Source organism: Myotis nattereri (genome assembly GCF_964212035.1).
Source record: "Myotis nattereri genome assembly, chromosome: 19".
Lineage (NCBI taxonomy): Eukaryota > Metazoa > Chordata > Mammalia > Chiroptera > Vespertilionidae > Myotis > Myotis nattereri.
The window spans coordinates 11,783,368-11,796,999 of NC_138095.1; the positions used below are offsets into that span (position 1 = coordinate 11,783,368).

At 54.8% G+C, this 13,632-nt stretch overlaps 1 protein-coding gene across 1 annotated transcript in view; it reads left to right on the forward strand.

Moving 5' to 3' along the window:
- The window catches only part of MLXIP (MLX interacting protein), a gene marked incomplete at its 5' end in the record, with an annotated part of 45,253 nt that extends 33,456 nt beyond the window's left edge, over positions 1 to 11,797 (forward strand). The window contains 14 exons of the mRNA XM_081113431.1: positions 509 to 598; positions 995 to 1,036; positions 1,399 to 1,570; positions 2,300 to 2,389; positions 2,964 to 3,055; positions 3,994 to 4,645; positions 5,117 to 5,235; positions 5,353 to 5,533; positions 5,917 to 6,044; positions 6,616 to 6,717; positions 6,795 to 6,922; positions 7,086 to 7,209; positions 8,921 to 9,050; positions 9,651 to 11,797. Of these exons, the coding sequence (XP_080969557.1) occupies positions 509 to 598; positions 995 to 1,036; positions 1,399 to 1,570; positions 2,300 to 2,389; positions 2,964 to 3,055; positions 3,994 to 4,645; positions 5,117 to 5,235; positions 5,353 to 5,533; positions 5,917 to 6,044; positions 6,616 to 6,717; positions 6,795 to 6,922; positions 7,086 to 7,209; positions 8,921 to 9,050; positions 9,651 to 9,772 (2,172 nt within the window). The 3' untranslated portion in view covers positions 9,773 to 11,797. The remainder of the gene's footprint in view (positions 1 to 508; positions 599 to 994; positions 1,037 to 1,398; positions 1,571 to 2,299; positions 2,390 to 2,963; positions 3,056 to 3,993; positions 4,646 to 5,116; positions 5,236 to 5,352; positions 5,534 to 5,916; positions 6,045 to 6,615; positions 6,718 to 6,794; positions 6,923 to 7,085; positions 7,210 to 8,920; positions 9,051 to 9,650) is intronic.
- Positions 11,798 to 13,632: the final 1,835 nt, after the last annotated feature.

The window sequence follows — 13,632 nt, forward strand, 5'->3', positions numbered from 1 at the left end:
TGAGTGGGCTCTCTGAGGCAGTCGTGAATTCCTTGTCACCGGACATTTCAAGGATGTGAAAGGACGCACGCCCCAAGTAATGGTTCAGTTGAACGACATACTCTTGGAAGTCAATCACTTTCCACCTGAAACTTCTGTAATTGACTGTTTGTTCTGACCCTTTGGAAATGTAGTAGTGGCTACTGGAAACGTGCATTTGGGTGTTACCCCTGGGTCTCTGTAGGGCTCCTCAGCACCTGGATGGAGCATTCTGTCTGACCCTATCCAGTCCAGACCCTCAGGACCCGTGCTGCCGAAGCCCCCCTTGGCTATTGCATCTTCAGTTAGAGGCCACTTGTAGCCCAGAAGAGGGGGACACTGTGAATGAAGTCTAGGACCATGGCGGGCTGCGAGCTGGATTGCCCAGGCTGACTTCCAACCCGGCATCAGACACGGGTCTGTTCCTGGGTGACTTCTGCTGATGTACCGCGGCGCCATCTTTCCCTGCTGACCTGCCTCTCTCTCACAGGCCATCACCACAGAAGGGAAGTACTGGAAAAGCCGCATTGAGATCGTGATCCGGGAATATCACAAGTGGAGAACCTACTTCAAGAAAAGGGTAACTGGCTTGGGGTCCAAAAAGAGCATGTTGGGGAAGTGGCCCCAGAGAAGGAAAGGGTGAGTCCTGCGCTCAAACACTGGCCCTGAGGCTGCAGCTTCATAGCTGCCCGTGGAATGAGCATCTGGGTTTCTGAGTGATGGGCCTGCTGTGGTCGTGATCTTTGCTGTCAGCTTCTCCATCTGTGAACAGGCTTTTTGATTCACAAACACTGGTCAGGAATCTCCTCTGCTGGGCATGGCCTGGGGGTGGCAGGGAGCAGGACTCTCTCCCCACCTGCTCCCAGAGAGAGGATCCTAGATGTTTCCGGAGTCCACGCTCTTTTAGGGAGGAGAGGCTGAGGGCCTCATCTCTTCCCGGGCCCTGGGTGACCAGCTCATCTCCTTTTCTCCATAGTTACAGCAGCACAAGGATGAGGACCTCTCCAGCCTGGCCCAGGTGAGGGAGCTTGGGGATGTGAGGACTCTCCTAGGGAACCCCCTTTTGACAAGAAACAGAAATAACTTTGATGGCTTGACAAGTGAGCCCCACATCAGAGGAGGTTGGGGACATGGACTCTCCCTGAGGCTAAAGGAGGGGCCCTGCCTTCTCACATGAAAGACTGAAGGGCGGGGAAAGGGGTCAGTTCTCCGTGGGTGGGCTGCAGGGCTTTCTCCCCAGTTCTGCACCCACTCACGTTCTGTGCAGCAGCCCCTGCCACTCTGTAGAAGAGGGGGGCATATGTCCCCAGCACAGCATGGTTGGGAGCTCTGAGTCCACCACCGTCTGTTTGACTTCTCCATCCCCTCTATTGGCGGTAGGAAGATGACATGCTTTATTGGCACAAACATCGGGATGGATGGAAGACCCCAGTCCCAATGGAGGAGGACCCACTGCTGGACACAGACATGCTCATGTCAGAATTCAGCGACACACTTTTTTCCACACTCTCCTCACACCCACCAGTGGCCTGGCCCAACCCACGGGAAATAGGTAACCCACCCCCAGATCCCTGGCTTTGAGTGCCTGGCTGGTTTCCTTCTCTGTCAGGCCTCCCTGGGGCAGGCTTCACCTCAGGGCCATCTCTGAGCAGCTGCAGGTCACTTGTTTGGAGCAGGCGGTAAGAAGGAAGATTGACCAACCTCATTGACATCTGACGGCAACATACATTGAGTGGGTGGGGACTGCAAGTTGAGTCTACCTAGGAGCTGTCAGGCCCATGGTATCTCTGTGAGAAACAGCGGGGGTTTGATCTGAATCAGTTTCACATTTCTGATTCTGTCCCCTTAGCAAAGGCTGTGTGCCTAGCCCAAGTGACAGGGCCTGTGACTCATTTTGAAGAAGATGGGAAGCACTCCTGGGCATGACCTCTCATCTGGCTGCATTCAGCTGTCCAGCTCACCCATCAGGGAAGAGCCCACAGAATGAGAATTGGAATGGGCGTGGGGGATCTCTGCAGAACTATTCACGATTTCTGGGAGTGTCTGTTCCTGATACTCAATTTATCTTCCTTGCAAAAATCTCACATTCTTCTGCATTCTGAGGGTAGAGAATGGCCATGAACCCACAAGAAGGTAGAAATCCCAGCCAGTTGCCTACATTTCTTCTTGGAAGAATCTAGAATTTGAGCAGGACCAGGGAGATCTATTCCAGGCCTTTCATATATTCCTACAACTTTGAGAAGGCAAAGTGATTGCTCTGTCTTCTCTTTGATCCTTTCAGCACATCTGGGGAATGCAGACATGATTCAGCCGGGGCTGATTCCTTTGCAGCCCAATCTGGACTTCATGGACACTTTTGAACCTTTCCAAGGTGAGGACATGAGCAGAGAGGGCATGGCCACCTGCATCTCCTTCGCCCAGGACAAAGCAGACTGGTGCTTCCCTTTCATAGAGGGAACTGTTAGAGTGGGAAAGGGAGCAGGGAGGATTTAGAGTTTCCCCAGCACTACTGTCTTTTTTGGTTGTAGCTGCAAAGTCTGCAAGTTTCTCTGGGGCATTGCTGTCGTTGGAATGGTCTCATTTCTCGGTCTCAAGAGCCTCTGGTTTGGCCATGACTGTGAGCAGTTTTCCCTCTAGGCAGCAGAGGGCGCCGGCGACACGGCCACCGCCCCACAGTTTCCTGCAGTTAAAGCTGGTGCTTGAGCTCCCACCATTGTAAGAGCTGGTGAAACTCCAGGCCTGGGAGTATTTCAGAGCTCACACTAGTTGTCATCAGGTGTGGTTCCAATCAGAGGACCTCTTTCTGCCGAGTTACCTCAGGGGGAATGCCCTCTGGCCATGGCATGCCTCTGGGTAAGGTGGGGTTCAGTGACTGATTTGTTTGCATTTTAATTCAAGGAAGTGGCAGACACACGGAGCTCAAAAGCCCCGATGTTGTCTTTCAGAACTCTTCTCTTCCAGCCGCTCCATTTTTGGCTCCATGCTGTCTGCACCTGCCTCAACATCTGCACCAGATCCCAACAGCCCACCTGCTCAGGTAGAGGGAGCTGGGGGAGGGGCACAGGGCTGGTCGTGAAACATCTGCAGTCATGGCTAGGCTAATGACGTGACCACACAGTCATGAGCAAAGTGCTAAGGGCTGCTAGATCACAAGAAATTATGCTATCCCCCTTTGAAAGCATCCTGGAGAGTCACGCACTGGGAGACTGACTCCATGAACGTGCTCCTACCTAAGGCTCCAGGTAACCTGTGTGCATGAGCTCTGTTCTGGCCATTTAAGACAAAGGAAGCACGGCAGCAAAAACACGCATCACTAATGAAAAGAAGGTCTGTGTCTTTCTTTTAGTTTTTACTCAGCAATCAACAGAGATTGGTTATCGAGTGAGGCCGGGCCTTTTGCACTGAAGGGGCTCTCAGGCTGGTGCCTGTGTCCAGTTAGACACCAGTAACCTGGCCCATCTTCTTCCATCTGGCTCTGGGAAGAATTTCCTCTGTAGAGATTGAGATCTGAGCAGTTGATTCCTATAGCGTTTCCCTTTTAGGAAGAGGTGACCTCTCTGGAAGTTGATACACGAAACTGTCCTGAGGGAACCCCATGAGCAGCTGGGATCCAGGCTGCCTCTGCTCTGTAACAGAAGATGGCAGGGACTTTTGGGGACCCCTGCTGGACTTTAGAAACAAGATATTCCCAGGCCGAGAGCCAGCTGTGTGCAGACAGTCACTTTGTCTGAGCCCCGTGTTATCATTTAGTTTCTAATGGAAACAGGACCCCTGCCGACATCTGGGAGACACAGATCCATCCCCCAGATCAGCACTAACGCGCTAACGGGATGGGAGAAGCGCCTTTGTCCCTCTGTCCAGGGGTTCATCTCAGGTGCCCGGCAGACATTGCTGTACTTTGTGGAGTGCAGCACCAGAAAGTGATGGCGAGTTGTGTGATCCCAGTATTTTTTCCTCACTTCTTTCTCTTCTCAGGAGAGCATCCTGCCCACCACCTCTCTCCCCACCGTGAGCCTCCCTGACAGTCTCATCGCATCCCCCGCAGCCACTGCCCTGGACTCCACAGATAGGCCAGGCTGTGAACGCACTTCCCAGCCTGAAGATCCCTTTATCCAGCCCGCAGACTTTGGTCCCTCGGCGCCCCCACTGAGTGTCCCACAGCCTTTCCTCCCCGTGTTCACCATGCCTGCGCTCTCGCCCAGCCCCACCCCAGTGCCGGCTCCTCCTGCTGTGCCACTAGTCCCTCCTGCCACCCCCCTGAACCCCCCAAACCCACCCACCTTCCTGCAGCCACAGAAGTTTTCTGGAGCCAACAAGTCCCCCGCTGTCATTACCCACACAGCTTCCACCACTCTCACGCACGATGCCTCTGCCACCACCTTCAGCCAGAGCCAGGGCCTTATCATCACCACTCGCCACCCCACCCCCTCAGCATCCCACTGTGGCCTGGCACTGTCTCCGGCCACCCAGCAGCCAGCTGTTGGGCCTCTGCAACCCCGTTTAACTTTTGTGCATCCCAAACCTGTATCCTTGGCTGGAGGGAGGCCCAAGCAGCCCCCCAAAATAGTGCCTGCTCCCAAACCAGAGCCCGTGTCCTTGGTATTGAAGAATGCTTGCATTGCCCAAGGTGAGTGGGGAGGGAAGCTGGAGTGTGACTCCCCCCACCCCCCGGGATATTCCCCCAGCCCCAAGGCTTACATATTCATGGCGCGCACACACACACACACACACACACACATTACGATGTGAAAAAAAGTTATGAAATACTGCATGTGATTGCTCTAGTCTGTTTGGTGTTCTGTGTTGTTCCTTTAAAGTTAGTCTCAATCCAGTTGGAAAACACGTGGTCCTGGTCATCTCTTTCTTGGGTCTGTAATCTGTCCCCTTCAAAGGGAAATTACAAAAACATGTCAGAGGCCTTGTGGCTTTGTCTTTCTGTGCCCTGCGGTGAGGAACGCTATGTCTCAGTGGCAGCCAAAGAGTCCCATCTTTCTCCTGGGGGACCCCATTGTGGCTTGGCCAGGCCCGGGGTTAACACCAGCATTGAGAGCAGGTCTCCATGGCTTGGGGCCTCCCCCTCACCTTCTTGTTCTGGCAGCTGCCTTCTCAGGACGGCCACAAGCAGTGATCATGACAGGCCCTCTGAAGAGAGAAGGGATGTTGGCTTCAACCGTGTCCCAGTCCAATGTGGTCATCACGCCTGCTCCCATCGCCAGGGTGAGGGCCCTGGACAGACCTCAGCATCCTTAAACCCGCAGCATGGCCTGCTCTTGGGCGACCCTCACCCAACATAATGGTAGTCAGGAGTGACCCCTCTCTCGTGTGTCACCCCAGGCTCCTGGAGTCACAGAGTTCCACAGCAGCATCCTGGTGACAGACCTGGGCCATGTCACAAGCAGCCAGCCTGGCCCCATCTCCCGGCTCTTCTCTGCAAGCTCAGTGCAAGACTCCCTAGTGAAGGGCGAGCAGGCCCCACTGCACGGGGGCAGTCCCCAGGGCGCTGTCGCGGGTTCTGGTGAGTGGTCACTGTGGTTGGGACAGTTGGGACTTGTGAGTGAAATGAGCTGGCCTACTCCTGGGTTGGGGAAGCCCCCATGGGTGCCCTAGAATAGAGCCTGGGCTCACAGGCCGAGCAGCGAGGTGTCATAAGCCTGCTGATAGCCCAGCTGGGAGAGTGAGCCATGCAGGCAGGATAACGCACAGGAGCAGGAAAGCAGCAGGCATGCTGCAGCATGCTTCTTTGGTTTTTGCCTGGGGGCCACTATGGGAGGCTGAAGATGGGTTTCTGAGTCTTGGGACTTGCTGGGGTTCCCTTCCTGTGTGAGGACTGCAGCAGGCACAGCCTTGCCGAGCTCCCTCTCCGGCCCTGTCCCTAAGCAGGGTCTCTGTTCTTCTCAGGTCGGGATGGCCCAAACTCCGGGCAGGCCTCTCCGTGTGCTTCAGAACACAGCCCCAGTCCTCAGTCTCCCCAGAACAACTGCTCAGGGAAATACTCTGCAGATTCCAAAAATGTGGTTGTGTTAAAGGTACCACATATCTCTTTTGGGTCTCTGTTCCCTAGGAAGGGTGGGGAGGCAAGGGCTTTTGGGACTGCCATGCCCTTATGAGGGGCACACTGGAAAGGAGAATCATGGCTCAGCTGGTGCTCCTCAGGCTGAGGTAGCCTCGGAAATGTGGGTGTCGGCACCTTTAATTTTGATATTCAGCCCTCTTTATCCACCCCCCACCCACTGACTGGCCTGTGGGAGCAACATTGAATCCTGTAATGTGGCAGGAAGTGGCAGCTGTAGGGACAGGAGAGCTTTGCAGGTGGCTGGGAAGTGCCCGACCGGCAGTGTTTGTGCCTTGCCAGGACTTTGCCTTGCCACACACCATGCTTCAGGGGTGGTTTTCTAGAGTCCCATCCTGTCCCCTCCTGGCTCCTGCTGGAGCCTTTCAGCTTCCTGTCACCGCTCCTTCCACGTAGCTCTCTAGCCTGGCCACAGGGTCAGTCTGCCCCCAGCAGTCAGCAGCAGGTTGAGAGGGCGGGGAGGAGGGACAAGTGGAGGTGGCCTGCAGCGCACCCCGTATCACAGTGATGGGTCGGTTCCCCAACAGAACCGGCAGATGAAGCACATTTCAGCCGAGCAGAAGAGGCGCTTCAACATCAAGATGGGCTTTGACACCCTGAACAGTTTGATCTCTAATAACTCCAAGCTGGTGAGCTGCCTGGGGGCGTTGGGTGGGGAGCTTGGTCCTGGGGCGTGGGCGCTGCTCTGACCCCACACCCCCTGCAGACCAGCCATGCCATCACGCTGCAGAAGACAGTGGAGTACATCACCAAGCTGCAGCAGGAGCGCAGCCAGATGCAGGAGGAGGCGCGGCGACTGCGGGACGAGATCGAGGAGCTCAACGCCACCATCATGTGAGGGCCACCACCATGTGAGGTGGGGGCCTGGAGGCTCAGGCGGTGCCCGTCCTCACGTGTGCGCCACACAGGCCGGATCCTCCTGCCCATTCAGTGCCCCCGGGGTCCGTAATTGTCACCAGCTGCTCCAAGCTTCCTCTGACTCTTCCTGTCATTGCAGCTCCTGCCAGCAGCTGCTCCCTGCCACAGGAGTCCCCGTCACCCGGCGCCAGTTTGATCACATGACAGACATGTTTGATGAGTATGTGAAGAGCCGGACCTTGCAGAATTGGAAGTTCTGGATTGTATCCTTGGGTTTCTTTTGACCACCCCCCACCCCAAACCAGGGCACCAAAACCACAGACATCCACACTCTAGTCCTTTAGAAAGGTTCTCATATAATGGCTGTCATTCAGTTTGTGAAACAACAAGGTCAGTTTTCTCCTTGGCAGAGCGGGGGCCAGGCCCAAGACGTGGAGTAGGGCTGTCGTTGGCCACTGTTCGGGGTCGGGGCTTCCCGGGGAGGCAGACAGGCCAGCATTGCTCTCTGAGTTCTTGAGGAATAAAGACAAGAGCCACTTGCAGAAGGAAGTGGCCTCTAGCCTAACATATCCGGGCAGCAGCTTCTCCTGGGGGAGTCGGGAGTGCGTACCAGGTGTCAGATGAGAGACCAGGCTCACAAAACCAAGCGGCAGAGCCTGGATTTGAAACCAGTTCCTTCCAGGCTGCTCCCTGAGTATGTACCCCAGGCCTTGAATGCTGTCATGAGGCACTTACACCTGTGTGCTGGGCCCTGTCTCTGTGGCCAAGGCCTCCTTTAGCTGGCCTTCCAGATGGCCCTTTCAGGGGATGGCTCCTGCCTTCTCACTGTCCACCCAGCCACTACTCTGCCTCTGGGTTGGCCACTGCCTCAACCTTGGGTGTGACAGATGGGTCTGGACTTACAATGGTTAGATGGGATTTTCAACTTTAGGATGGTGCCAAAGTGATATGAATAGTAAATTGCGTGAGATAGTCAATACTTTGTTATAAAATGGGCTTTGTGTTAGATCAGTGATTTTCAACTGGTGTGCCACAAGAATTTTTTTTTTAAATCCTCACTCGAGGATATTTTTCCACTGACTTTTAAAGAAAGTGGAAGAGAGAGGGAAGGACAGAGAGAAATATGGATGTGAGAGAAACACATCAATTGATTGCCTCCTGCACGAGACCCGGCCAGGGAGGAGTCTGCAACCGAGGTATATGCCCTTCACTGGAATTGAACCCGGGACCCTTCAGTCCGTAAGCCAACACTCTATCCACTCATCCAAACCAGACTGGGCGCTGCAAGAGTTTTTAAAATATGCAATACCTGACTATTTCGTCAGGGGCACTGATCTCTTTTCCCTTAGATTGTCACATTTAAAAAATGACAACAGCCAACACAAATAACCAGAATTTTATCCCATTTTTTTTTCATATAGGCAAAAAATATATTTGCATCTAAATTTTTGGTGTGCCGCAGAATTTAATTAGTTTATGTGTGCCGTGAGATGAAAAAGGTTGAAAATCACTGTGTGAGATGAGTTTGCCCAACTGTAGGCTAATGTGAGTGGTCTGAGCATGGTTAAGGTAGGTTAGGCTAAGCTGTGATGTTCCGTAAGTTAGGTGTAATAAAAACATTTTTTACTTAGGGATTTATCAAGATGTAACCCTGTCATTAGGCAAGGAGCATCTGTATACGTATAATATGTTGTGTTCACATCATTGCACCAGGATCCATTCCAGACCAAAAAACGCTTCTGTCGCTGCCTCCAGCCTGCTCAGTGATCAGTTATAGTTACACTTGATCTTAGCCAAAAGGCTGGAAGCGATGGGGTCAGTTACAGTTCGATAGAAGCATCTTAGGCAAACGGAAGGGCACACTTACCTCATCCAGATCTCTGTTGCTCAACTATCTGTACACAATTACTTGCCTGTCCCAAGGGAACAGGCCTTCCTCCTCGCTTACCTTTTCTTTAACCCACGTCCCTGCAGTTCAGTATCATCATCAAGCCGCTATTCGAGTCCTTCAAGGGGATGGTGTCCACCAGCAGCCTGGAAGAACTGCACCGGACGGCACTGTCCTGGCTGGACCAACGCTGCTCCTTGCCCAAACTCAGGCCAAGTGAGTGAGGTGCTGCACAGGGGCGGTGGGGTTGGAGGCTGCCCCCTCCATGTTAGTGCCGGAGAGACGAGGGGGTCCCTTGAGGCTGCAGAAAACCCAGGTCCCACTGTAAGCAACCATGCATACAGGGCCCGGGCATGAGGATGGTGCTGTGCACAGCCCTGAGCCAGTCATGCCAATGGCAGGGCAGGGAGCAGTCCTACCCAGCGCCTTTCTGGGGCTTCAGTTTGTCAGTTCAGTCAGATCCAGCTTATGTTTATTGAGCTCTTCCTATTGGCTGGGCCCTTTCAGGTGTTTTCTTGTTTAATTCTTATAACTAACAGAGCTGTGTCTATACGTTAAGGTTATAGAGAAGTGGTAGTAACACCGATGCACAAGCCGGAAGAGCTTAGGCCTCTCCACCTATCTGCAGGCTACAGATAGGATTCGGAGAGCTGCCTTAAAGGCAGAGGGGCTGTTCTGGTGTCCCTCTCCTCCTCTGGCAAGCATGAGTGACACGATGGTTGTACGCGTAAGGGCACATGTGCTACTGTCCGTGGTGGGACTCAAAGCTGCCACCTACACCGTGTCTTCGGGCTAACTCCCCCTCCTGTCTTCCAGTGGTGCTGAGCACCCTCCGGCATCTGAGCACCACCACCTCCATTCTGACAGACCCATCCCAGCTGCCAGAGCAGGCCGCGGAGGCTGTCACCAGACGTGGCAAGAGGTCGGGGGAGTCTTAGTGCTTAGCCGGCACGTGCCGCACAAGATGCCAGAAGACCCTTCCCTGCCTGTGGAGAGGAGGCTGCATCCCACACCTCTCCTGACGCAGAGCCTCAGGGCCTCCCTCCAACTCTGCCAGCCCCCTGGGCCGCTCGAACGCCACGCTCAGGTCTGAAGCAGGTTCGGGTCCTGCCAACAGCAATAGTCCATCCTTGGGAGCTCCTTGCTGTCAGCTCTCACTCAGCGACCTCAGTCACAGCCTCCGCTGCCCTCAGGGCCGCACAGACAGGGAAGCACCACAGCTCATTCCTGTCCTGCTGGTCTGCCAGGCCCACAGAAGTAGGTGGGCCCGAGGAGGCAACACCTGCTCCTGGAATTAGAAAACGAACAGGTCCCTGCCCAGTCCCTGTCTGTTGCGTCCTGGCGGTCGTCTCTGGATGATTACCTGCTGCTCTGGCCTGCCCTGGGGCGGCAGGAAGACATTTTCCTTCCTCCCCCAGACTCTGACCTGTAGACAGGCTTGGACAGCTGCTCAGGCTTTCACATGGCCAGCTGCCTGGGAAACCCCGGACTCACGTGTGCAAAAGCAGAGGGTGTGAATGCACGTGGACAGAAAGGAAAGCACAAAAAATGCAAAGCTCCAGCTCGGAGACCCTCCTGGGTGGCCTGTGACCTGTTCCGATTTGGCTTCACTTGCCGTGGCGGGCAGCACCCCCAGCATCGCTGATGGGAATGGTAGTGTGGACTTGGTCCAAGATTTTGCCAGGCGTGAGCTCTCAGAGTGGCCTTTCCACCCTGTTCTCCACCGGCTTTCACACTCAGCCTCGGACGCGCCAGCAGTGGCCCTTCGGGTGCAGCATTCAAAAAGCCAGGCTCCAGGGTGCTTCCACCAGCCTGGTCATCTTGTCTGCATTGTTCACCCGGGAGCCTCAAACTGGAATGGTTCTCGGACCAAAGAGGTCACCACACCCAAAGGCTGTCCTGTCCTGTTTGGAGGAAGAAATGGAATGTCGACAGGCGGAATTCCTGGCCAGCCTCAGCTGTCCAGACATCGCCCAGATCCAATAGTAAAGAATTGCACTGAGTTGATAGGTGGGGGGTCCCTAGGGCACCGGGTTGTTTCCGGGTATGGGGATTACAGCGAAGGGTCCAGAGGAAGGCATGGCAGGAGGCTGGTCTGGGCCAGTCCTCGCTGAGTCTGCAAGAGTAGCTGTAGGTGAAGGGCGCTCTAACACCCAGGAAGCCTAGCCCGGCCAAAGGCACCCTCTTGTTGAAAGAATGTGTTTATATCGTCCTGCTGTGAAGTTCAGAGGGGCCCGCTGGCTCTCCTCCCACCAGAGATGGAGTGGACAGTGCTGGGCAGGCCAGGAGAGCTGGGTGGGCTTTGAGGAGGCCCAGGAGCCATGTGAGGGGGACCACGGCTACCTCCTGAGGTTGTGATCCACTAGGAGGCTCCCCCTGGTTCCTGGAAGACTGAGGAAGGTGCTCAGAGGGCGGCCAGCCCTGCCTCAGCCTTGGGTGGTGAGGCTGGATGGGGGTTCTTCCCCATGTTGCCGACCGCACCAGCACCTCTGCTGCAGATCACTAACCTGTCACCTGCCCCCTGGTCTATGCTTCCACCCCCTCGGCCTCCCCAGAACACGTGTTTACAGGCCTCTGGATCCCTCTCCTGAGAGGCAAGCACAAGACGAGGCTAGGCTGGTTCCTCATTTCCATGGGATGTGGTAAGAGAACCATCGTTACCCCCAGGTAAACATGAAGCCCCCTTCAAAAGGGGAAGACCACCGTGGTAAGGGCTCCCTTAGGGCCAAAGGGGAAAAGGAAAACACGAAACGTTCGCAGCTGTTAGGGCTCATGGAGGGGCGTGAGCTCGGCCCCTCCACAGATCTGTGCCTTCATAAACCACGTGGGTGGCCGCAGTGCTTGGCCCAGCCTAGACCTCTCCTAAATCTGTAGCTTTCTCCCCACCCCTTGCTGGGAGTCCTTTTTTAAAACAAATTCAGATATAAAATGGGCCTCTTGCTTCGTTGGCCTACCTCTCTCCATTTCTCCCTTTTGCTGATTTAATGATCAGATTCTGTTTTGGTAGCTGTTTAAGGCTGTTAGGCTACGTGTGACTTCGAAGGGTGTGTGTCTGTGTGGCATGTTTTTGTTTGAGGTATTTCCTTAAATCCATTTCTCTTGGTGCTCAGATTACCGTGGCTGTAGGGCCACAAAGCTGTTTCTCTTACTGCAGACACACTGTTGCTAGTCCTCCCGGTTTTCTTGTTCTTGGATCTTGCCTGGTGAAGCTGGCCAGCACAAGGGCCTCTCATCCTCTGTCCTTGGGTCCCGGCCACCGGCCAGGGCATGGGGAAGCTGAGGCAGTCTGCCAACGGCCTCCGGTAGATGTGACCACGGGGCTGTGGTTTGTTTACACTTATTTCACTCCAACTCCCATAAAAGAGACTTAAAAATGCTGACACTTTGGAGAATGAGAAAATCAATCTGAAAAGGGGAAAAAAATCCTGTCTGGTACATTCATTTCTGCAAGTATTTCTGTGAAATCTTTCTGTGCCATCAGCTCCCTGCACCGCTCTTTCCTCTTTCACAATGAGTGGGGATGCAGGGACAGAGCAGAGGCCACTCTGGGGCTTTCTGAAAGCCCAAAGGCCTGTCCCTCCTGACCCAGGCGGCTTACCCACCAGCTGTCACCCCTCAGCAGGTCCCCGACCTGTGGCAGACCCACAGCTTTGCAGCAGTTTTCACAGCACCAGGGAAGCAGTTCCTACGTCAGAAATTAGTGCTGATGGAAGGAGGGACCAGGGCAGGGCAGTGAAATCCCCAGCATGCTGTGGATTGAGGTTGCATATGGGTCCTTGGGCAACCACCTTTCTCCACTTCCTGTCCTTGTGACATGACCCCATTTCACCTTTCCAGAGGTTGGGCCTGAAGGTGTTTTTGCTGTGCCAATAGAAATATAAACTTAGGTTCTTAGAGGACATGGGACTCCGGCATGGTGCCCAGCCCCTTTGTCCCATCCAGGTGAAGGGGTGTGGTCGTGGGTGACATCATTCATTGCCTGATCCTAGCTTAGCCACCTCCAAAAGGGGTCACACACCCCTGTCTCCATGTGCAGTTCTGGCTGGCTCCACCCCAGCTTCCTCTCAGGTTCGGCCTCCTTCCTTGAGAGGCCTGGCTTCCCACCAAACGAATCTAGGGACAGCAGGATCGTTGTTTTCAAGATCACAAGTGTTTGCTTTCTGGCTGAACAAGAGCTCATCAGAGTGGAGCGGGGCTGTACTGTGGGTCTGTCCCCCCGTGGCCAGCAGACTCGCTCAGCGAGCAGGGGGTGGGTGCTATGGGCCAGGCCCCACGCTGCCTGCCCTGGCCTTCTCGGTCCAGTTCTTTTACCTCACTGGCTCCGATGGGCATTGCCTCATCACCCCTCCTACTCTCAGCAGCCCCTTCCCCTCCGGTGGTCGCCTGGTCCCTCCACGGTCTTTGTCCCACTGACTGGGTGTAAGCTGGGCTGCTCTTCTGTCTGGTGGGAGATTCCCTGCTTCCCATTAAGCTCTTTGCAGTAGGTGAACTGCTGACCCCCCCCCCCCCCCACTCCCTACACTTAGTTTTGCAAAGTGTTCTCTGTGGGACCTGGTTGGGATGGAGCTGGGAGAGCCCGGATGTGGCCGCCTCGGGCTCGGTGCCTCATATATTAAGATTTTCCCCACGTCTGAACATGGGGAAGGAGAGAGGAGGGCGAGGCTGGAGGATGGAAGAGCTTGGAAGCTCGACATGTTTGTACCATTCAGGAGCTGCCTTGGTCGTGGCCCACTCAGCAGGTCTTTGTGGTTGGAGGGGCTCCAGGAACAGGGAAAAGCGTTAGGAGCCCCCCCCACCC